Consider the following 24412-nt stretch of genomic DNA (forward strand, 5'->3'; position numbering starts at 1 on the left):
CCGTGACCTGTGACCCTGTTCTTGCGCAGCATGGCGGCGTTCAGGGCTCTGGCGGCGGCAAGGCTGGCGGTGACCCCCGGGTTCGCGCCGCGTCCCGGCCTGTGGCCGCTGCCCTTCGGCGGACCGGCGCCCTCCTCGCGCGCGGCCTTCCACGCCTCCGCGCCGCGCCCCGGGCCCAGGGTTGCAGTGGTGAGCGGACGCGGGCACCTGGGGAGATTGGAACCTGGGGCCGTGGGGGCCGAGCGCCAAGGTCCGCCTTCCCACCGTCTCTGCCCGCGGTCGGCTCCTCTGCACCCACGCCCTCCCTCGGCTATCCAGCCCTTCCCCGCCCCCGAAGTCGTCCTTTACCCACGTTGGAGGCGGTCGGCCGCCCGGCGGACCCCTTGACCCTGGTGACCGGCCCTCCATCCCCGCAGGTGCTGTCTGGATGCGGGGTCTATGATGGAACCGAGCTCCACGAGGCCTCATCGTAAGCCCCCGGGCGGCTCACCCTCGGGAGGGCCGGTCCCCCTTTTCCTGAACCGTCTGGAGAAACCTTCCTGCTGGTTAGAAAGGCAGAGACCATGGTGGACGCGAAGGAAAACGTTTGAAATCATGCATGTGAAATACAGGGAGGCAAAAAATAAGCTTTTTAGCGTCACCTCTGATGTTGTCACCCAGCAGTAAACACCCTCTCCCCTCCTGTTTTTCCACACCCCTGTGTTACACGCGTTGGAATCACAAGATTCTGTGTTTTGGAGATCAAGCTCCATCCCGTGTTTACAGCGTGATTGTTAAGGGTGGTGCAGTGACCTCACTGTTGGAGAAGGCAATGGCAACCCACTCCAGTACTCTTGCCTTGGAAGTCCCATGGCCGGAGGAGCCTGGTGGGCTGCAATCCATGGGGTCGGGAAGAGTCGGACATGACTTAGCGACTTCACTTTCACTTTTCACTTTCATGCATTGGAGAAGGAAATGGCAACCCACTCCAGTATTCTTGCCTGGAGAATCCCAGGGATGGGAGCCTGGTGGACTGCCGTCTATGGGGTCGCACAGAGTCGGACACGACTGACGTGACTCAGCAGCAGCAATGACCTCACTGTAGACAGGTGTTACTGGTGTAGCCTGTCAGTTGTTACCAAGTAGTTTATATTTTGGCTTTTCATTTATTTGAGAAGTTACTGTGAGCAGGACTGAAGAGGCTGTGAGATTCAAAGTTAGTTGGACGGGAGAGTTAGGTAGTGGTTAGAGAACACCCCCCCCCTCCCAAGCCTGGGACCTCACTGGCCCCAGAGGACCCTGACGCTGGTGTGTGCACTGAGCCCTCCCATTGTGGGTGGCCAGCGTGTGCTGGTGTTGGCTGGACAGGGAGTGAATTTCATGGGTCGAATGTACACGAGGTCTGAGGAGTGGAGACCAGATCCAGGGATTCCCAGCCCTACCAGGAGATGGCTGTGATCTCTCTTGAGGTCATGCTCTCATGCCACCTCCTTCCCTGGAAGGGGGTGGTGACAGCCCTGCCAGGGATGGATCACAAGCCAGTGTTTGGGCTTGGGCTGGCACCAAGCAGCCCTGGGCAACGCTGCTATCATCAGCAGCTCCCAGGATGCCTGCGTGTCTTCCTGCCTCCCACCCCCATGAGGGGAAGGTTGAGGGGACCAGGACCACCAGAAGCCCTCCTCAAACCCTTGAGCTGGCCTGTGGGAGGACAAGTGCCCAGAGGCCGCCTGGGAACCCAGACATCCAGGCAGTGACCACAGCTGGTCGCCCGTCCCCACACCCTGGTTTGTAGAAGGAGCTTGGGCACTGGCTGGTCTCCTCCAGGTCAGTGACGGCGACTCACGTGGAGGGCGTTTGGGTTGTTCGCGAGCCAGCTATAGCTATTTTCAGACCAAGGAGACTTAAGCTGTGTGAGGAGTGTGCACCTATCAGTCAGCTGAAACCCTGTGTTTACAAACACCTGTGGGCAGGAAAGGTTGGGCTGGGCACAGGTCAGTCTGGTCTGATTCCCCCCATGCAGGATCCTGGTCCACTTGAGCCGCGGGGGTGCCGAGGTCCAGATCTTCGCCCCTGATGTCCCTCAGATGCACGTGATTGACCACATCAAGGGACAGCCTTCCGAGGGCGAGACCAGGTACGAGCCCTCTGCCTCATCCCTCAGTGAGGACGCGGCGGGTTGAAACTCCCCGAGAGCCCACCCGCAGTTGCTTCGTCTTAGCTGTGAGCCGAGTCCGTGTTCAGGTGGACTTCACAGCAGTGGTCCTGGGCTTGTCCCGGGCCTCGGGGTGTTCTCGCTTCTTGCGCTACAGAAACATTGAAGGCGGGTCTCTGCAGTGAGCTCTCATACCTGCCTCTGACCGAAGGCGTGTGTGTTCCTTTGGCCTTGAACCTCATCCACCCACCTGGGCCCCAGATATCTGTGAGCAACTCCTACCAGCGTTTCTGTTCTGAGGGCGTGCAGCCCTGCTCTCGGATTCCGTCCTGCCTGGGCTATGGGGTGATGGCCCCTGGAGGCTGTGTTTCCCAGGTGCCCTCAGGCCAGGGTGTGGACAGTGAGGGACGGGGTGGTGGGAAGGAAGCGTGGTGCCCTCTCCTGGGATTGAGGGCCCCAGGTGAGGACCCTGGCCCTGGGCTGCCCACAGGGCGGGAAGAAGTTCCCTCAAAGTCACCTCTTAACACTCCGCCCACAGTTCCGTCCCATCTGCTCTCTTCACTGAGCGCCACCTGGTGGCCCTGCCTGACGCTGGTGTCTGAGTGACCAGGTGTAGTGGTTCTGAGCACCATTTGACAGGGTCTGGAGACTGAGTGGTCCCTGTCACCGTGTGGCCTGTGAGCCGGGAGGACGGGTTCTCTTGGTCATGGCAGCTCCACCCCGCCCCCATCCATGCTGAGGGATGGACTGTCCGCACTGGCCCTTTGGGGCCTCTGCTCTTCCCTAGGAACGTTCTGACTGAGTCGGCGAGGATCGCGCGAGGCAAGATCACTGACCTGGCCAAGCTCACTGCCGTCAACCACGATGCGGCCATCTTCCCCGGGGGCTTCGGGGCTGCCAAAAACCTGTATGTGTTGCTGCTTGGGCTCTCCTCCTTTTCCCTCGGGGCGTTGGGTGGGGACACGATGGTGACAGGAGCAGCTGTGGGGGGACAGTGATGATGTAGCTGCCCTAGGACAGGGGACCCCAGAGGGAGGAGGCTCCCGGACCAGGCCATCAGGCGTGGAGTTGGGAGGCCGCTCCCTGGAGCTGTTCCCCGCAGACACCCGCCCTCCTGTGGACCTTGCAGTGGGGTCATTTGGAGCACGGTCCTGATGAGGCCGGGCACCCTGTTCTTTCTGCCCCGTGGGGAACCAGAGGGTAACTGGGCCTCGAGCCGGGAGGCCGTCATGACCGCAGCCGTGACGTATTTTGGCTTTCAGGTCCTCTTTCTGTTCTCCGTTCCTTTAACTCTCTTCTCCACGTTTCATGGAAGTCCTCTTACGCTGGCCTCTCGGGCCCAGCACATCCCTTCCGCCTTGCGTAGGGCTGCTGCTCCCATGACGGAGGGGCTCGCTGCAGCTGGGGCTGTGCCAGGAGGCACCAGACAGCTGTGCCCACGGCTCTGGGGCTCCAGCGCGGTGCGTTGTGCCCAACACCACCATTCTCCTCCGTTGAGCCGTTCACTTGTGGTGGTTCTGCTGCAGCACGATGGCCTCCCAGTTGGCGCTGTGCCCGGGTGCTGTGCCCCCAGAAGCGAGAGCAGAGGTGCTTCTATTCCGAGTCTATCCCTGCCCTCGGCCCTTCACCTCCAGGCTCCCCTCTGCTCGCGGACGTCCCTGGAGAGCCTCCTCTCTCCACATTCCCAGCAGTTTCCACAGTCCTTCCTTCGCACTCCTGCTACACCTCGTGTCCACTGCCTCTCTCACGGCGAGCCTTGGGGTGCTCTCCACCGTCTCTGTGCTCCCGAGCCTCTTGGCAGGAGGTAGTAGGTCTCGTCTGCGTCAGCTGGGCTTGTCCCCCTGGTGGCACCAGGCTTCCATCTCTGAAGAATGCCTGGATTCACAGAGCCTGCCCCAGTCCCTAGACCCTGCCCAGTCTGAGGGCAGCGGCACCAGTGTGTCCTTGTGTGTGTGCTGGGGAGGGGGTTGGGGTTGTGTCCCTGGTGTGGCTCACGACCTGCCTCAGGTGACTTAGCGGTTGTGAGGAAGCGGGGCCTCGGGTCAGCATCCTTGTCTGAGCTCACAGACCCTGGGGAGCTCTGTCTGACCTTTCCAGAAGAAAGGCCAGCTCCTTGCCAGTGGTCTGTGCAATACACATGGGGCAGCAGGCGAGCTCAGTGTGACCCATTCCCTGTGGAACCCCAGTTCTTCCAGCAGGGGACCCCAGGACCCCTCTCCAGCACCGTTGCCACCTCTGTTTTCCACGAGATTTACACACGTGTCTTAAAAATCCAGTAAGATGGTAGCCTCTTGTTCTGCACCTTGTATTTTTCAGTTAAAGCTGCGACTTGTCCCTTAACAGGTGCCGTACATGCAGATCCCATCATGTAGTGACGGGCTGACGAGACTCCGGGACTCTTCATCACTGGTGGGGGTTTAGCTGATGTGCATTTGGTTAAAGTGTAAAGTCCGACCCGTTTTGAGGCTCTCACACAGCCTGAGAGCCTACCAGGGCAGAGGCCTTGACCACATGAGCCTGGCAGAGGGGGCTCGTGGCAGAGACTGCTGTGGCGTCGCCAGGTCTGAGCCCACCTGCTGGAGGGGGACCATCCAGACCCTCGGTGCTCTTGTCCTGTGAAGAAGACGGGTCATGTTTGACTTGACTCTCATCCCTGTTAGTGATACGCAGGCTCCGTCGTGGGTTTCAGACCAGTGGCACTTGCTGCTGCTCCGGGGCTGACCGAGCAGACGGCTGAGCACCCACACGTGTGTGCACACATGTCACTTCTTCAGCTGCTGAGAAGCTGACGAAGCACTCGGGATCCAGGAGGGGGTGCTCCCCAGGCCGGCGGAGGTGGAGCCCCGAGGTCTGAGGAGTCCTCTTCTCGTGGCAGGAGCACATTTGCCGTGGATGGGGGCACCTGCAAGGTCAACAGAGACGTAGAGCGCGTGCTGAAGGAGTTCCACCAGGCTGGAAAGCCCATTGGGTAGGTGCGGCTGGGAGGGCCGGCCAAAGCCGGGTGGTGGGAGGGCCGTGGTGGAGCCCGCGGCGTGGCCATGCCGGGTCCCCCAGCCAGGAGCTGGGCTTGGAGCTGTGTGGTTTTGGAAACTCTCGGCCCTTTACTCACCGTAACTCAGGGGATTTTGTGTGAGTTCACAAAGCCTTCCAGCTCTGAGAATTCTGAAGTTGTGTGATTGCATTAGTGTTTCTGGGTGACATAACAGAGAGGGGAGAGGGTGAGTCTGTCCATGTCTAGAAGGTTCCCTGGTCCTGCTCTGGCCCTAGGCTAGCTGGCCTGTCCTTCCTGGAGCCACAGCCACCCTGAGCACCATGCTGGCCCCTGTGACACAGCTGAGCTGCTTTGGGGACTAGGTCCTGTGGCGGTCGCACACTGGGCCGACACTCAGGGCCAGCCACTCCTCACCGCCCGATCCTTGGTCTTCGGTCCTGGTCCCAAGAGACTGGCTATAACTCACACCAGGAGGCTCTCAGGGACAAGAAATGGCCATGTCATCATCAGACTTGCTCGTCAGGCTGTCCTGTTCACGAGCATCCCCAGGGGGCTCCTTGGTTCTGCTTTATTGAGACAGTGGTGCTGGAGTGCATGGGTCGCGTGGGATGGGATCATCCCTGACTGGGGAAGTCCTCCCAGGAGCACAGTGGTGCACAAACGCATTGAAAGCAATATTTGCCAGTCCTCCATCACACAGCTGCTTGCTGCTTTATCTCGGCCAACTGGAGAAGGAGGTATAGAGTGCTCAGTCTGGAGGAAGCACGGAGGCTGGAGAGGACAGCCTACCAAGGGTTCAACGTCCAGGACACACATCCCGCTGCGCCAGCGGCCATAGCTCCGGAGGGCATGTGCCCGTACAACACCTCTGCCCCAGACCCTGGATGCTCTGACTGCCTGTGGGAGGCGGTGCCGAGCAATTGCAGAGCCCAGCTGATCAGCCCTGGCGCCTCGCTGAGGCAGGGCCTCGCGCTCTTCCTCTTAAGAATTCGATGGCACGACGAACAGGACGGGTCCCCAGCAGACTGACCACCTCCCGGCAGGCGCTCCTCCACCTCCCAGTGGGCACTCCTGCTCCAGTGAGCAGACGCCTCAGCCGAGCTGCATGGGAGCCGGGGGGAGGCGCAGGGTGGGGACGTGGCCCTGTGCTGGCTGCCGGGTCCCTCTGGGCAGCTCTGTTCGGGGCCTCCTACAGCAGCTCGCCCGTTTCTTTCTGTGAGTGGCCGTGTCATTTGACCATGAGCGAATGCCCTTTCTAGGTCAGGGCTCCTCACATCCTGCTTCCAAGCCGCCTGCCCATCACTCCTCGGCCTGCTCGTCAGGATTATGGACGGTGTAGGGGTGCAGCCAGCTTTGTGCCAGGCCTCTGCATTCATCCCCGCACTGCAGGAGCCCCTGGAAGCCTGCACCTCGGCATCGCCTGCTGAGTTAGGTGCCTGTGACCTGGTGACACGACAGGCCCCCAGGGCGCTGGTTCTGATGACGCTCACCTGGTCCAGGCAGCAGGGATTTCTCTTGTTCCCAGATGTTGGGGTACCAATTAGTGAGTGTGAAGATTACATTCTTATGATGTTTTATGACAGGGAGTGCACGCTTGGTCTTAAGGTAAGCTCAGGACCAGATGAACAGGTGGGGAGGTAGGGCACAGCCCCTTGGGGGCATTTGGGCCCCAGGGGAGTGGGGCTGGCCAGGCCCGGAGCTGCTGTGGCAGGTGTCACGCGTGCTGTCTTGGGGAGCAGGGCACTGGTGCAGCCCTGGCTCCCGTGGGCCTCAGTGTTTGCTGATCCAGGGGCTCAGGAGCTGCCGGTTGGAAGCCCCCCGATGAAGAGCAGGACCTCAGAGCAGGCACCCACGTGGCAGGTGTCCCCATGAACCTGCTGGGCGCCTCTGGGGACAGCCTGCTCTGTGGGGCAGGGGTGGGCTCGGCCTGCTGCTAGGACAGGGCCCTCACCTCCCCTCAACAGGCCAGTCGAGGCTGCTGGTTGGACCACGTTCCCCAGGCCCTGCTCTCTCTCCAGAGAAGGAGGTCGGGTTGGAGCCGGTCAGTACTGCACGGCTTTTCTGCGCTGTGTGACAAACCGGCCGAAAGCCTTGGCCAGAGACAGTGCTCCCGTGTATGGTCTGCTCCCCGGCACACGGGATGCTGCCGGGCGCCTGGTGCACGTGTGGCAGCCAGGGCCTCAGCTGACTGCCCCCCAAGGCTCCCCAGCCTGGCGCCGGGCCCTCCACTGCCCCACGCTCCGCAGGTGTCAGTCACGCGGGCAGCCCGGGGTTGGGGTCAGACTGCAGCCCTCGGAGCCGGCAGAGCCCACAGCACGGGGGTCACGCTCCTTTCTGAGGCTCACTGTGTTCCCCAGGTGCCTCACTGTGCCCTGGGCCGGGCGGCCACGTGTGGTCCTGAGCTGACCCCTTCTCGTCCCCTTTCAGCTTGTGCTGCATCGCTCCCGTGCTCGCGGCCAAAGTGCTCAGAGGCGTCGAGGTCACTGTGGGCCATGAGCAGGAGGAAGGCGGCAAGTGGCCACATGCCGGGACCGCGGAGGTCATCAAAGCTCTGGGTGCCAAGCACTGTGTCATGGGCGTGACCATATCCTTCCAACAGCCTGCGTGGCGTGGGGACCCCCTCCGGCCCCTCGGGGCTGCTCTGGGGCACTGCAGGGTGTGGGTGCCCAGGGCACCTGAGTGATGGGTGTGGCAGAGAGGCTGATGGCTCTCCTGCGCAGTGGCTTTGTTCCCATGTCCCCGCAGTGGTGCCCGCTGACCTCAGCGCACCTCAGACTCAGGCTTCGTGGGTGGGTCGAGGAGACGGTCTTGGGCTCATGGCGGGGGCGGGGGTGGGGGTGGGGGTGGCTGTGTGGTGTGGAGATGCCCTGCAGCTGGCCCCTCAGTGGCTTGCCACTGGGATGCAGGTCAGGAAGCAGCGCTCTGTTCGTGGAGTCTCAGCAGCTCGCTGGCTGGTCTCGGGTCTTTGCTGAAGCAGCGCAGTCAGTGCCAGAAGCCCCTTCCAGGTGCTGTTGCAGGGCGAGAGGGGGATGCACTTCTGGGGGCACGGGGTGGCGCTGGACACCAGATCATCCTGGTCCTGCCTGCGGGTGTTTTTCCATAACCTGTGTGCACGAGGCTCACGTGGACCAGAAGAACAAGGTGGTCACAACCCCAGCCTTCATGTGCGACACCGCCCTCCACCATATCCACGACGGCATCGGCGCCATGGTGCGGAAGGTGCTGGAGCTCGCTGGCCGCTGAGGCCTTGGCACAGGCCCGCCCAGCTCCCCGCACAGCCACCCTCCCGCCGGCCTGGGACCCTGCAGGGGCTGACTCTTTGCTTAAACATGTAGGCATCGTCTTTGTAAGGAGGCCGCTTCTCACACACTCGCGGCTGGGAGGCTGACGTGAGAGATTCCCCCAGCAAGGAGGGAGGGGTGGCAGGGCCCACCCTCTGAGGAGCGCTGGCTACTTGCTCTGCAGGCTCAGGCTTCAGCTCGAGTCTGCTCTTCAGCACAAGCAGCAGTTGAGGCGACGCCAGGCTGAGGTCAGGCTCGCTTCAGGGCACCTTATGTAGCGTTTGGAAGAAACATTTTTGAAGCTTACAAATCTCATATTTAGAAAACCAAAATACCATCTCATCGGTAATTAAAGATTCTCTCACCTGGAGTAGACGTGTCCTGATTAGAACGACCTGCAGCTTTTCTAGAGCAGCAGGCCATCGCCTGGGAGGGTAAACTTGTATCCAAAACAGATAAGGACGCCCCGTCCAGGCCTGAGCCCGCAAATGAGGGGCGGCCCGCGTGAGCGCTCAGCTTGGGCTCAGGTCTGCTCCTTTCAGGAAGGAAGGGTGGGCACTGGGGGTGGTGCCCTGAGCAGGGGGGCAAGGGGACCGGGACGTGAGGGCGGAGCCATGAAGTGTGAGCTGTGCCGGCTGGCACCCTCCTCTGAGCGAGGGTGGTGTCTGTCCCGGGACAGAGCCCAGGGCTCCGCTCATGACAGCACAGCCCTGCCCGCCTGTCCTTAGGGACCGCCGCTCAGTGCCGCCACGTCTCCGCCTGGTCCCGAGAAGGCTGCTGGAGCTGTGTCTGGGTGGCCTAGGCAGGGGCCTGGACAGGGCCCCCACCCCACATCAGGTACAACGCGCCCCCTAGCGGCTGTCTGGGTTCTCGGGTAGCGTGGGTGGGGCAGGGGCCTGCGGAAGGCTCAGTGGAGCCTGAGTCCATGCCTGCCCAGTCCCCTCAGCGCCCCCGTGTCTCGTGTCCGCCGTTCTTTCCTCCCCGAGAGCTCGTTCTCTGGTTGCCTGTCGTCCTCCCACGAGGCTGGGTCCCCTGGGACACAAGCCCCTGGGCCCCCTTGGGGCCACCAGCCTGGCTGGCCAGGACTGTCCTGCCCCAGGCAGCTGCAGAGGGCTCGCAGGGCCTGCGGAGGTCAGGGAGCTGAGGGTGACAACTCCTCCTACGGAGCTTGTTTACGGACAATTTCACTACAAATGTGTGTGTGCCCGTGAGTGCCTGCGTATGCACGTCGCACAGTGCAGAGTCAGGCGTGCATCTCCCCTTGCTGCCTGCGTTTCTGTCCTGAGGAAGAGCTTCCTCCCCAGGAAGGAAGTCACGTTCTCCTGTGCTTCCGCTGAAACCTGGGTCTGCTGTTCCTCTGCGTCCGTGTTAGGTCAGTGGTTGGTCTGGAACTCTGCTCTGCATTCCATCCTTCTCTTCCAGAAATCCCGGGGCCATGCCCACGGAGCAGCGTGGTGTGGCGGCCTGAGAACCATCGCCACGAGGCCACCAGGGGCCCTGCTTGCTCGGGTTCATCCCACGACTGGGGGCGAGGCTGTGGGCTGTGGAGCTTCGGTGTCCAAGGGGTGGGACCCCTGGATTTCTCCTCTGCTGCCACCTGCCGTGAACTGCCCAGAGTGCAGGTGACCAGGGAGGGCAGGGAGAGCTCATGAGAAAGCCCCCCAAGGACGTTGGTGTGGTCACTGGGTGTTGTCATGTGGTTCCTCGTTGTCTGCGCTGGACTCTTCCACACAAAGCACGTGGGTGTCAGGTCCAGGTGCCAGCCATCACGCTGTCGTGTGGGCTGTGCATCTGCCTGTTTAGCCGTGGTTCCAGCCGTAGGAGGGGTCCTCAACTAGGGGCCTAGGTCAGGCAGCAAGACCAGCGAAGAACGTGGTTCTGGAAATACATCTGAGACATTTAGAAGCCCCGGAGGGACCAGCAAACCAGAGCCAGAGGGAGTCCAGGCACGAGTCCAGTTGACAAGGACTGAGTGCCTGCCTCATGCCAGGCAGTGTCCCCGGCTGGGGTGCAAGGGGCAGGGATATGTGTGGCAAGAGGGCCGCCAGGGAGGGGATGGTCACCATCTGAGCAGGGTTGACGGCAGAGAGAGCAGGTGGCTGTGTGTGAAGAGCGGTCCTGGCAGGAGTGGCATGCAGGGGCCCAGCAGGGGGCCTGGGGTCAAGGACAGCGTGGCACTGATGGTGGGAGGCGCTGGTGCGGCAGAGCTGCGGGTCCCTGGAGGCTTCTTGACAGGAGGCGGCCACCAGGGGCGCTGCAGAGCCATCCTCAGGCCTGGTGCTGGCTCCAGGGTTGACCCCGCCCGGTGGGCAGCCTCCCCAAGCCGCTTCCTCCCGCACCCCAAGGGCAGGGCTTGTCATTTCTCCCCAAGGCCCTCCTGGCCCCCGCCGTCTCTCCCTGTCCCCCTGTCTGGGCCCCTTCGTGGGCACCTCCTCACCACGCCTCCAGTCCCTTCTACCTGGAGAGCCTGCTTCTGGACTACCAGCCCCTCGGCCCTCAGCTCCCTGCCCAGTGTCGCCCTGCTGAGGACTTGCCTGCTGTCTGGCTGAGGTGGTGCCCCCTGGTTTGCTGCCTTGCACTCTTGGTTTGTGACCCGTGTGTGTGTGTGTGTGCGCACGCCCACGTGAACATGCCTGTGCACACGCATATGCACGTTCTCATCACTGGCTTGTCAGTGGTCCTGTCCACAAGGACTCAGAGCTCCGAAAGAGAAGACACTGGACTGCTCCTCGGTCTCCCCTGGACCAGGCTGTGAGCTTACTAGTGGGCACCGGAAGCTGCGCAGCTTGCTGGCCGGGGTGGGGCTCACATGGAGGCCCTGGTGCTGCCCTCAGCCTGCCCCAGGCCTGCCCCGTGGCCCCTCCGCTTGACAGACCTGCTTTTCCGCAGCTTCCTCTTCCTGCAGGACTTCCTGTGATAACATGGTTCTCTGTTTGTCTTACACAGATTTATTTTTCATCTCAGTCTTTAGTTTGCAGGAAGGTTGATGGGAAGGTACAGGGTTCCCACCTCCCATGCACACAACCTCTCCCTCTGTCAGCAACCCCACCAGATGTGCAGCTGCTACAGCTGAGAGGCCTGCACTGATGCCCCGCCCGCCCGAGTCCACAGTGTGCCCGGGGGTCACTCCTGGTGGTGGACGGCCTGTGTGTCGAGATGCACATGTGATGACGTGTGATACCATGACATGTGTAATGACAGTGATACCATGGTGGTGTCATACAGATGGGTTTGCTCTAAAACAGCTCCACCTGGGCAGCCCTCCCAGCCTTCTCCTGGCAGCCTCTGATCTTACTGTCTCCAGAGTTGATCCTTTTCCAGAATGCTGTGCAGTTGGAAGCAGTCTGTAGCCTTTGCAGACCGGCTTCTTTCACGTACTGTATTCATTAAGGTTCCTCTAGGCCTTGACTTGGTGGCTCATTTCTTCTTGGTGCTGAAACGATACTCCATGGTCAGAATGGACCCGTTGTTTATCCCTTTACCACCTGAAGGGCATCTTGTTTGCTCCCAAGTTTTGGCAGTTGTGAAAAAAAAGCTGCTGTAGATGTGTGTGTGCAGGTTTTTTGTGTGGACACAGTTTTTAGCTCCTTTGGGTAAACCCCCAGGAGCACAACCGCTGGATTGTACGGTGGGAGTATTTCAGTTTGAAAGAGACCTCAGTGTGTCCCTCACGATGGCTGTGGCATTCTGCATGCCCTCCAGCAGTGAGGGAGGGCACCGCGCCCTCCCTGGCCTTGGGTGTGTCAGGTGTGGGCTTTCGGCCCCACAAGAGCCACTGTTTCCGTTTTCCTCCTGATGATGCGTGACGTGGCGAATCTCTTCATAGGCTCGTTTGCCACGTGTGCATCTTCAGTGAGGTATGTTTTCAGATCTCTTGTCCACTTTAAAATCTGTTGTTCATTTACTTTTTGTTATGTTTTAAGAATTGGTATGTTTTGGATAACAGCCCTTTCTCAGATACGTCTTCTGTAATTATCTCAGTCTGTGGCTTTTCTCGGGAGAAGGCAGTGGCACCCTACTCCAGTACTGTTGCCCGGAAAATCCCATGGATTCCTAGTGCAGTCCATGGGGTCGCTAAGAGTCAGACACGACTGAGCGACTTCACTTTCACTTTCCACTTTCATGCATTGGAGAAGGAAATGGTAACCCACTCCAGTGTTCTTGCCTGGAGAATCCCATGGACGGAGAAGCCTGGTAGGCTGCAGTCCATGGCGTCGCACAGAGTCGGACACGACTGAAGCGACTTAGCAGCAGCAGCAGCAGTGGCTTTTCTTATTCTCCTGATCGTATCTTTGTAGAGCAGAAATGTTTGTGCTGTACATTGTGTGTACAGCTGAGCTATTTCAAATCCTAAGAGACGATGCTATTCAAGTGCTGCACTCATAATGCCAACAAATTTGGAAAACTCAGTGGTTGTTACTGGAAAAGGTTGACTGGAAAAGGTCAGTTTTCAATCCAATCCCAAAGAAAGGCAATGCCAAAGAATGTTCAAACTATTGCACAGTTGCACTCATCTCACACACTAGCAAAGTAATGCTCAAAATTCTCCAAGCTAGGCTTCAACAGTACGTGAACTGATAACTTCCAGATGTTCAAGCTGGATTGAGAAAAGGCAGAGGAACCAGAGATCAAATTGCCAGTATTTGTTGGATAATACAAAAAGCAAGAGAGTTCCAGAAAAACATCTACTTCTGCTTTACTGACTATGCTAAAGCCTTTGACTGTGGATCACAACAAACTGGAAAATTTTTCAAGAGATGGGAATACCAGACCACCTGACCTGCCTCTTGAGAAACCTATATGCAGGTCAGGAAGCAACAGTTAGAACCGGACATGGAACAACAGACTGGTTCCATATTGGGAAAAGAGTACATCAAGGCTGTATATTGTCACCCTGCTTGTTTAATTTATATGCAGAGTACATCATGAGAAATGCTGGGCTGCATGAAGCACAGGCTGGAATCAAGATTGCCAAGAGAAACATCGATAACCTCAGATATGCAGATGACCATCCTTATGGTATAAAGTGAAGAGGAACTAAAGAGCTTCTTAATGAAAGTGAAAGAGGAGAATTAAAAAGCTGGCTTAAAACTCAACATTCAAAAAATGAAGATCATGGCATCTGGTCCCATCACTTCATGGCAAATAGATGGGGAAACAATGGAAACAGTGACAGACTTTATTTTCTTGGGCTCCAAAATCACTGCAGATGGTGACTGCAGCCATGAAATTAAAAGATGCTTGCTCCTTGGAAGAAAAGCTATGACCAACCTAGACAGCATATTAAAAAGCAGAGCCATTACTTTGCTGACAAAGGTCCATCTAGTCAAAGCTATGGTTTTTCCAATTGTCATGTATGGATGTGAGAGTTGGACCATAAAGAAAGCTGAGCGCTGAAGGATTGATGCTTTTGAACTGTGGTGTTGGAGAAGACTCTTGAGTCCCTTGGTTTGCAAGGAGATCAAAGCAGTCAATCCTAAAGGAAGTCAGTCCTAAATATTCATTGGAAGGACTGATGCTGAAGCTGAAGCTCCAATACTTTGGCCACCTGATGTGAAGAACTGACTTATTGGAAAAGACCCTGATGCTGGGAAAAATTAAAAGCAGGAAGAGAAGGGGATGACAGAGGATTAAATGGTTGGATGGCGTTACCAGCTTGACGGACATGAGTCTGAACAAACTCCGGGAGTTGGTGATGGACAGGGAAGTGTGGTGTGCTGCAGTTCATGGGGTTGCAAAGAGTCAGATGTGACAGAGCAACTGAACTGAACTGAATAAACCACTGGACCACCAGGGAAGCACCCCCCTCCCCCGGCCTTTTAATAGCTAAGTAAATTCTGCCTTGATGTGAATTGAAGATGAATTTCAAAAGTGGGGCATAAGGATTCAGAATGCATCATTCCAAAACCGAGACCCACACACACGGGCTTACACAGGGGAGGGGTTCCTGAGCTTGCCCTGGAGGATTCTGGGAGTGAGCTGGCCTCAGGTGAAGTTGCCAATGGTCAAGTCCCTTTTCCTCATCAGCCCTGTGTGGCTGGCGTCTCCTTATACCAGGGACTCCTGTGCCCTCGACCGCCCTACTGGGGAGCGTCTCGAGTTAGCAGCTCAAGTCCTGAGGGTCACACTGACCCAGCGCTGGCCCAGCTCACCAGAGTCCCCCCAACCAGTTATGCCATATGCATGCCTGCAGGCCTGGGCTCCAAGGATCTGGAGAAGGGGGCTCACTGGGCAGAGGGCCCTGCAGCCGGGTTGCTTGGTGAGTCCACAGTGAAAGGAGTGGTGAGGGGCTTCAGGAGTCACAGATGTAAAAATCCAAAGCCATTGTTCATCCAAGAGAGAACCAGAACAGTCTCACAGGGAATAAATGCCCAAGGTGTTATGTGTGCTGGGGGCTCTTCTATGTGTAGACTGGAGCTCCCCGGTGGGCAACAGGTGTTTCCAGAACAGGCCTCCCCAGCGAGGCAGGCCCGCCTCCCTGGAAGCTCTGCGGTCAGGTCCAGTGGCCCCACGCCCGTCCTCAGGAAACAGAGGTTGGATGTTTTGGATTTCCGGGAGGGTAGACGTTTGGCATGAGCTTGAGTGCTGGAGGAGTCCAGGTGCTCCACGTCCACTGGAGCTGCCTGAGGGAGGTCCTTGCTGGCCTCTCTGTCCTGTGGGCATGTGAGCCCTATGCCCAATGCCAGAGGGAGGTCTGTGCTGGCCTCTGTGTGCTGTGGGCATGTGAGTCCTGTGACCACCAGCAGCACCACCCCCCCCAACCCAGGGCACTGCTGGGCAAAGAATAGTGTTTGGTCTGCACCTTCATCCCTTCTCCTGCGTGACCACAGGCAAATCTCATGACTGCTGAGGCCACAGAGAAATGGAGGTGACAGCGCCTGCTCATGGGGGCTTTTGAGGACTTGGGCTGTGTGTGGTTGAGTGTGTACATACATGTGCACAAGTGTGTACATGCATGTATAGGGTATATGTGTACAAGTGTGTGCATGTGTGTATAGGGTATATGCACACAAGTGTGTGCAGATAGGCGTGTACATGCATGTTGGTGTGTCATGTGAGTGTGCACAGACAAATAGGCATGTGTGGTTCTGTGTGTGGTGCTGGTACATATACGTGTGTTGGTGTGTGTGTTGTGCGCATTAATGTGTGCATGGATGCCAGGGAGATGCCAGTTTGCATAAACAATAATTATTATTTTTATTATTATTACATAGCATGGGTTACCTTCTTAGAAAACCACTGCAGGGAGTGCCAGTTTGCATAAACAATAATTATTATTTTTGTTATTATTACATAGCATGAGTTACCTTCTTAGAAAACCACTGCAGCCATAAGAAAACAACCACCACTCAGTCACTTGAGCCCTGAACTTCACTGCCAGGGGCAGCAGAACCTTGTGTGGGGAACGGGTGGGATGTCACTTCTGACCTCAGAGCCCAGCTGCCCCTGTTGCTATGACAACAGCAGCCCAGGGTCCCACCCCCAAGAAAGGCTTTCGCAGCTCCTGAGGGCCTGGCTGTGTGGGTCCCCACCTCTGCCTGGAGGGGAGGGTGACTCAGGGGGTTGGTGTGCTGAAACAGGAAGCCAGGAATGTCCTGACAACACAGGGTTGGATGGGGGAGGGGCGCTGCTTTTAAAGGCAGAGGTCAGTGATTTACTCCTGCGGTGGTGGGGCCTGACCCAGCCCACAGGGCCCAGCCTCCTGCCTTGGCCTGGGGACTGTGGGCCTTGGGGCCTCACAGTGCTCAGTTTGGAGCTCCACTGCTGATCCCTGCCCACGATTCCCACGTGGAGACAGCGGCCGCCCTGGCCTTTCTGGTCAACGCTGCAGCCCCTCAGGCCCCACCCCCAGCCCCCCAACATGTGCAGCCTGACCTCTTGGCTCCAGAAGGGCATTCCCGAAGGGGCTGAGGCCCAGGAACACACTGTGGGGCTCGGGAAGAATTTATGGAATTCAGACATCATAACCTGTGGCTCCTTTTGAAAATGTTATCTTTACTTTCTGTCTCCGTGGCATGCATCCCTGCACTTCCTTGTTTGGGCTGAGGTCAAATAGCAGAAGTACTAAAATATTTCTCATCAAATGTCTCATGGTTCTCTGATCTGGCCCCAAACAGCAAGTTCCCTGAGACTTGCCGCCGGAAGTCTCCACGTCCACTGCGGGTTTGGTGGCCCTGGCTGGGGTCCTGCAGGGATGCGGGGCCCTCAGCCCGAAAGGCCTGTCCGTGACTTGGGGATGACACCAGAGCTTACAGGGACTGAGGTCATTCGGGGAAGCTTGGAACCCAGTCCTCTCAGGCTGTCGTATCTGACACCATGGACAGGGCGGCTTTCACGGCAGAAATTTGTTCTTTCTCAGTCGAGACTGGAGGCCTGAGACCAAGGCGTCAGCAGGATCCCTCTGATGCCTCCTCCTGAGCATGTGACAGCCGTCCCCGCCCCGTGTCTCCCATGCTTGTCCCTTGTCTATATCTGATCTTCCCTGATCATAAGGACACCGGCCACGTTGAATTGCACCCACTCCGGTGACCTCCCTATAACACAGTCACGTCTCTGGAGGCCTTACCTCCACACATCGTCACATTTCCAGTGCTGGGGACCGGGGCTCCAACATACAGATTTTGGAGGACACCAGTCAACTCATAAAGCCATCTTTTTTTAAAGTCAGTACAGAGGCTGAAGGTGAGGCTGTTGACCACCTGGGGTCAGGCAGTGCCCATCTGACAGCAGAGCTCATTCTGGGTGGACCCTCTTGGACAGGGTGAACAGGCTTGCAGGGCCCCTGCCCACAGCTGACCCCGACACAGCCCAGGATGAGGGCACTGGCCCCCACTCCCCCACCCCACTCCTGGCCCATGGACTTTCCGGGGTGACCACAGGTTGTTTTTATCTGTTACCATTTTAGCTGTATTAAAGCAGATGGTTCTGTGGTTGACAAGGACAATCCTGATGCCATAAGGCCACCAGCAGAGTCAGTTCCAGGTACCCTCCCTCGTCGCCCCGGATGCCACCTGGCAGCGGCCCGCCCACCTGCCTGGGAGACTTGTCGGCTCAAGGTGGACATGGGTTTTGGATCTGGACACGCTCAGAGGAAAAATTAAGAGGCCACTTGGGTGTCAGACCCCAGCTCTTCCCAGCAGTGCTGAAGCCTCGGCCATGCCCCGAGCCTGTCTGCCTCTCTCCGCCGGTCTGTGAGCACAGCAGCGGGGCCCCAGCACTGAGGGGGTCTGAGGAAGTCCTGACAGCCACTTTGTCCCCAGAGCCCACCCTCTTCTGGTGCCCCAGGGCTGGGACATGACTCCATGGTGCCCACAGGGACTCCCTCTTCTGAGCCAGGGCTCCTATGGGCTGCCTCAGACCAGTGCTGTAGAAGCTGCCTGGGGCGGAGGTCAAGGGGGTTGTGGAGGAGGGGTGTGAACATGGGCAGACAGGTTGGGGGGCAAGCATGGCAGGTTCAAGGTGGATCCTGGGCCCTAGAGGGTGAGTTAACTTCGGGATTCCAACCGGCAAGGTGGGCAGGCTCCTGTTACCCCTGCCCCGTCCATCAGGCCCAGGACACAGGTTCCCAGGTGCCTCTGCCTGGGTAGGGGCTTCAGGACTGGCTCCTGGAGCCCACTGCCCCGAGTGCCTGCCGTGGGCAGGCTGGGATGAGGCACAGAAGGACGGAGGAGCTGGGAGAGGATCTGTGAGAGTGGCGTTGTCCCCCACCAGCTCTGGGCCTGTGATGTCCTGGGCGGGACCTCCTTGTCCCTTCACCTGCCTGACTGCTTCTGCAGGGCGGGGCTGGCACAGGTCTGGAGCTGGGCAGGTGGCAGCCAGTGGCACAGACTTCAGCTCCGTTTGGAGGAGGAAGTTGGTTTCTGGAGCCCGTGGGGGTTTTGTGGGTGGGGTGGGGTGGGGGGAGTTCTGTTCAGGCACCAGCTTTCATGGAGGCGCTGGATGGCTCTGAAAGGTCAGTCCTTGCCAAGTGAGTCACCTTAGAGCTTAAAACCCAGCTCCTCGGGTCCGTGCTGTGCTCACTGGGGCTCAGTCCTACGGGCTCCTGAGTGAGGACAGGCAGCAGGGCATCCCCACCTGGCCCTTGGTCCCAGCAGGCCGATGCCCAGTTCATGTGTTACCTGCATCTTGGGGTGCTTCTGGGAGGGTCTGACTCGGTGGACCCTGCCTTCTTCCCCAGCAATCCCACTAAAGCCAACAGGAAACCAGAGCACACACCAGCACCCTATGAGCCCCCAGCCCTGACCTGGGGCTACCCCCTCACTGGCTCAAGGCTGCTGTGCTGACAAGGGGCTCGCCTGACACACGATGTGGGTCTGCTGTCCCCCTGGGGCTCCCGGAGGCTGAGCAGGGTGGAGGGGGACAGTGGGCAGCACAGCCGAGGCCGGTGCCTCTTCAGAGGTGGCCATGCCGCCCTCTGCCCTGGTGGACATGGAGGCGGCCCTTCCCTTGGAAAAGCCTTTAGTTACCCCTGGACCGACAAAGCAGGGCCCGCCATGCCGCCAGTGTGGGAAGCTGAGGGAGGGCTGCCCAGGGGCTCCTCTGGCTGCTGAGTTGCCTCCGCGGTGGTGTCATGCGGGGGAGGGGCCCCGAAGCAGCCGCATGTCGTGTTTGGTGTGTTTTGGGCACGCACACTCACGTGCACCCTGCAGCCAGTTTGACAAGCCCTGGGTCTCATGGCCTTTCCGACGTCCCTGCCGGGACCTGGGTCCTCCAAGTGGCCGTGGTGTTTTCTCCATGGGGCCTTTACATAAAACTCCTTCCTCTCCCCATTACTGTGACCCACGTTGGGGTTGTTTGCGATTTTTCCTGATGAAAATAACATTGGCAAGAACAGTTTGGCCTCTAAGGCTTTTTCCTCAGAGTATTTTCTCAGAAGCGGGTTACAGGACCGAGGTTGTGAACATGCACAGCTGAGCTGCAGTGGAGGAGGTTCTCATGGCGGGAGCTGCTCTTCAAGGGACGTTCCCAACGTGACGGGCCAGGACCGGGGCCGCTGGGGTCCTGGTGGAGGGGCTGGGTGTCCTCGGGCTGGGCAGGAGGGTCCCCAGGCCTCCCCTGGGGCTGCTGCAGAGACGCCCTTCTCCCAGGAATCCCGTGTTAGGTCCCTCCGCTATGCATGTGGCCCTGGCTTGTGCTGGGCATCCCCAGAGGCTTCCCTAGTGGCTCAGGGAAGGCGGGAGACCTGATTCGATTCCTGTTGGGAAGATCCCCTGGAGGAGGGAATGGCATCCCCACAGCCTGGCCCGGGGCTCACGGGTCACTGGCTGGCAGGTGGAGGCCCCGCTCTGTGTGTAGTTGGTCTGAGAGGAGCCGTGTTCGGAGCACACTCGAGGTTGTCTGCACATGCAGGTGGTCGGGCAGTGGGTCAGGAGGTGAAGGCGGAGCTTCCAGGCAGGATCCAAGGGCAGGGGGGGCTGCCCAGGACCGTGGGCCAGGGCCCCGCTCCTGGCCCCCTGTCACCACAGGCTCCAGGCAGGTCAGAGCATGTGTGGAGCTTGGGGCTCTGGGGGTCCGCTGGCTGCCCCCAGCCTGGCCCTCAAGGTCACCTCCTCCCCTGAGACTTTCTACTGGAACCTTCAGCAAATCGTGGGAAGGACATGGAAAGGAAGGTTCGGCCCCCTGGCCCGCCACCACGCTCCCCGCTCACCCTGTCTTCTCTCCTGGTATCTCCACCCCCTGTTCCCAACCCCCCCTGCCACCATCCAGCCACAGCTTTTGCCCCGGGCCAGACGTGTTCCTTCCTCTTCATGCTGACGTAGAGCCTGGGGCAGATGCACCAGTAAGGCTCCTCTGTGCACCTCCCTCCCCACTGGGACCCCCCCAGCCCTGCCCTCTATATGTGACACCTCACCCTCTTGTCCCCTGAGCCATCTGATCACCTACTCACCCCCAGCACCGGGATCTCCGAGCAGCCAGCCCCCTCTGTCACCCCAGTACTCAGGCTGAGCCGAGGCCCTGAGTGTCTCCTCATGTTAAGAGTTGTCACACGGCTTCCTCCCTCTGAAGCTCCCTCCAGACTGGGCCAGGGCTCTGGGTTTAAGTAACCGCTGCCCAGCCTGGGTTCCCAGGTGCCTCCAACCCCGAGTCTTTTCCTAGGCTTCTGTCCTGAGCCCAGCAGCTGGCCCTGGTTTCCAGCTCACTCCCGAGGGCCTCCTGGAGCCCCAGGGGTGACGGAGGACGGGGGATGACCCCACTGACCCCACCAACCTTCTTTGCTTGTGTCTTGCTCCAGTCATGCTGTGGAGCCCTGCCCTGAGGAGCTCCTTCCTGGGACCTGGACTAAAGGCGTTGGCATCATAAACAACACCCCACCCCTTCTCTGCAATCCTGCTGGGGGTGCTGTCCAGGACCCTGCATCCCCAAGGTGCTGGTCTGCAGAGCACATGTGGATGCGGTCTGGACACGGCTGCTTTTCTGGGAAGGAGTATACTGGTCCAGATCCTATAGAGGGTTGAATCATGCCCGCCCCAAAGATGCTTCCACCTGGACCCCTTTCCTGGAAGCGAGGTCTTTGCAAAGGTTGATTACATTGAGGATCCTGAGATGAGATGGTCCTGGTTACCAGGGTCAGTCCTAAGTCCAGGGACAGGTGTCCCTACAGGAAACACGGCGGGAGGAGGAGGCTGTGTAGTGATGGCATGACGTGGCTGCGAGTGGAGGACGTGCAGGGCCCCTGGAACTGGAGGCCAGGCTGGAGCAGGGCCTCCCTGAGTCTCCAGGAGGGGACAACCCTGCAGACACCTGGGTTTCCAACCCTGACCTTGGAACGTGAGGGGCTGGATCTCTGTTGCCTGAAGGCCCCATGTCTGTGCTTACGGCAGCTCCAGGGAGCTGATACGATGGCGAATGAGGGTGGGGGCTGCCTTTCTTAGAGTGGACGTGGCCGCTCCCTCAAGCTGATCCCCAGGTTCTCAGCAAGCAGCCCACCGAACCCGCGGCTGGGCACGGAATCCTCGGCCTCCTGCTGAAAAGCAGACTCAGCATCTGGGCAGCCAGACTGGGCTTCCCACTGGTTCTGGGTGAGTTTCTCAGAAACAAAACCAGAGACACCCCCCCCCCCACCTCCCCGCCCCCAGCAGCACCTCTGACGCTGCTGGGAGCTTCCCCATGCCCTGGAGGATCCGCGCTCACTGCCCTGGTTGGATTGATGGGGTGTGTGCTGGGCAGCAGATGTTAACAGCTCCCTGGGATCCCCCCCCTTCACAGCCCGGCTGGGAACCCCATGCCCAGCAGCCCCCAGTCCTGACACTGACGATGGAGGGTGCCTGTCGGCACCAGGAGGGCAGTGTCCCCAGAAGAGCCATGAGCATTCCCAGGGGCAGGCAGGGGCCCTCCCTACGTGTTCTAGCACCAGCGAAAGGGACATGACTCTGGGCGGAGCACAGCCCCGGGGCACAGGAAGGCCAGGACCTGACCTGGAAACCGAGACTCAGGTCTGAGAAGGAGGTGGGTGCCCGCGGCGGCCAGCAAGGTGGGCGGCTCCCAAGTCAGCTTCCTCTCCTGGGGTCCATGGGGTCCTAGGTCAGGAGAGGCCTGAGGAAGAGCAGGGGTGCCGTGTGGGGGCCTATCCGCCAGACAGGGTGTCAGCTGGGGTTTGCAGTGTGATCACTATCTGAGTAGGGACAGACCCTGTCTGCCCTGGGCGGGCCTCAGCCTCGGACCCCACTGCCCAGGGAGCCATCCCCTCCCCTCCCAGTCGGTTCCTCTCACTGACCTCAGTCCAGACCTCCCGCCTGCCCAGGCTGTTGAACTTGGACCTCAGGCTATCCTCTGTTGCGAAACAGGCGCCTGACCAAGTGCTGTCCAGGGCCAGACGCTGGGGGAGCCCAGCTGGTGAGAGCAGTGGCCTGACCCTGACCCTCAGAGCGGCCATCACATGGAGCTTCAGGTATGGGTGCTGAGCGTCCGCATTTCAGCCTGGAGTCACCACTGTGGAGGAGACCCTAGTGGTGCAGGGAGGTGGCACCACACCCTGGCGTGTCCCCCACCCCCACCCCCACGCCTGGGCTCAGAGCCGGTGGCCTCAGGCACCCACTCAGCACAGGGGTGGCCGCTGCTCCATCTGTCCACCTGCCCACAGTGACCTGAGGAAGACCCAGAGGCAGGGAAACGCCCCCAGTCTGAAGGGTTTTGGAAGGACCCCAGGGGTCACACCAATGCCGTCTCTATGGTTCGACAGCCTGACCAAGGAGAAGCTGGTGGCCAGACTGCCCTGCAGCACCAGCCTCAGGGCTGCCCCCTCCCAGGACCCCTGGCCTCCCTGTAGTGGGGCCCCGGGCTGAGGCCGTGGGGCATGGTCTCCACCAGCCAGGGGAGGGGGGCCAGGACCCCAGTTCCCAGGTCCAGCGCTGTGTTGGCCTGTTCTGATAATCTCCTCCCCCACGCCCAACTGTCCCAGGTCCCTGTGTATCTGGGCACCCTCCTTGGCACTGGGTGCCCTCTGATCCCTGACCCCTAGCCTCCAGCCAGCACCAGCCCAGCCACAGCCTGACTCCTCCCTGTCCACCTCCAGCCCCAGGGAGTGCCATTTGGTCATCTGCAGGGGTCGCCTCCACAAGGGAGGGGACGTCCCTCTGGAACAGGGATGAGGTCTGGGGGGCAAGTGGGTGGGGCGGGTGACCCCGGCTGAGCTGCTTTATGAAAACTTCTCCCCAACCTCAGGAGGGTACCCCCACTTCCAGGAGGAGGCCAGCCTGGACCAAGAGAGCAGCCATGTGGGGGGCTCACCTGGAGGCTGGGGGGCTGTGATGCCGATTAGAGTGTTTGCCCGGTGACCCCCCACATTCCCAGGTGCCCAGGGGTGGCTGCAGATGGGAGCCAGTTCCTGGTCCCACGATTGCCTCCTGCTCAGCCCCACAGGCCCCTCCAGGTTTGGGACAAGTGAAGGGTGAACAGTGTGGGCTACAGGACACGGGTAGACGAGGAAGCTGCCCCTGGAGCAAGTGGGGAGAAATCCCAGAACCCCCAGGTGGGGGCAGCCAGCTGCGCGTGTTCCAGCCACAGTGCCGGCTTCCCTCAGAGCAGGGTGTCAGGCTGCGGTCTCAGGAAATATTGGGGAAGTGCTAGAGGTTGGTGGGCAGTGGGGAGGCCTGAATTTCAGGACCACTGAGTGGGCAGTTGTCAGACTCAGGAAGATAGAGCGGAAGTCCACCTCCTCCCCCGCGGTGGCCCAGCGACTGGAGCTGCCAGGGCCCTGTTCCCCTCTCTCCCAGCCCCCGCCTCCCACTCACCAGCTGCAGACACCGAGCAGGGCTGACGTGAGAGGGCCTTCTTTCCAGAAAGGACCCTGGGGTCCGAGGGAAGTTTTCTCCAGTGCTTTGTTGTGAAAACGTGTTTTGAAACCAGTATTTCCTTCTTTAAAACTGTAGGAAAATATATAGAATGTAGAACTTGTCACCATAACCATTAAGTACACTCGTGGTGTCGTGCAAGTGTTCCCGCCATCATCTCCAGGACTTCCCATCTTCCAAACTGAACCTCTGTCCCCAGGAAACACTCACTCCCTCTCCGCACCCCAGCCCCTGGCCCCCACCATCTACTTCCTGTCTCTATGGATCTGACCCCTCCAGGAGCCTCAGGTAAGTGGATCACAGTATTCGTCTTGTGTCTGGCTGGGGTCACTGAGCATCGTGTCCTCAAAGTTCACCCATGTGTAGAACCTCCTTCCTTTTCAAGGCTGGCAGATGGACCTTGTGTAGATGGACCACGTTTTGTCCGTGCATCCATCCACCCACGGGCCCTGGAGTGGTGTCCACCCGTTAGCAGTTGTGAGTAATGCTGCTATGAACACAGATGTACTGATATATCTCAAAATACCTGTTTGAGGCCCTGCTTTCAATTCCTTGGTGTCTATACCTAGAAGTGAGTCATATGGAAATTCTATTTTTCACTTTTTGAGGAACCACCATCCTGTGGTTGCACCACGGCAGTTGCACCACTTTACACGCTCGTTGTCACCAACACTTGTGTTCCCGTTTCTTTGTTTCTACATCACAGTCATCTCAGTGG

The 24412-nt window shown here is 59.2% G+C and overlaps 1 protein-coding gene across 3 annotated transcripts; it reads left to right on the forward strand.

Moving 5' to 3' along the window:
• Positions 1-4: 4 nt before the first annotated feature.
• Positions 5-8774, forward strand: GATD3 (glutamine amidotransferase class 1 domain containing 3). 3 transcript variants are annotated; one of them, XM_059881750.1, is made up of 7 exons: positions 5-189; positions 417-469; positions 2000-2113; positions 2919-3038; positions 5007-5099; positions 7551-7706; positions 8237-8774. In XM_059881750.1, exons 1-7 carry the CDS (start codon positions 31-33, stop codon positions 8364-8366), a joined length of 825 nt encoding a protein of 274 aa, XP_059737733.1. In that variant the 5' UTR covers positions 5-30; the 3' UTR covers positions 8367-8774.
• Positions 8775-24412: the final 15638 nt, after the last annotated feature.

The sequence above is a fragment of the Bos taurus genome, chromosome 1 (assembly GCF_002263795.3).
Source record: "Bos taurus isolate L1 Dominette 01449 registration number 42190680 breed Hereford chromosome 1, ARS-UCD2.0, whole genome shotgun sequence".
In the NCBI taxonomy this organism is placed as follows: domain Eukaryota; kingdom Metazoa; phylum Chordata; class Mammalia; order Artiodactyla; family Bovidae; genus Bos; species Bos taurus.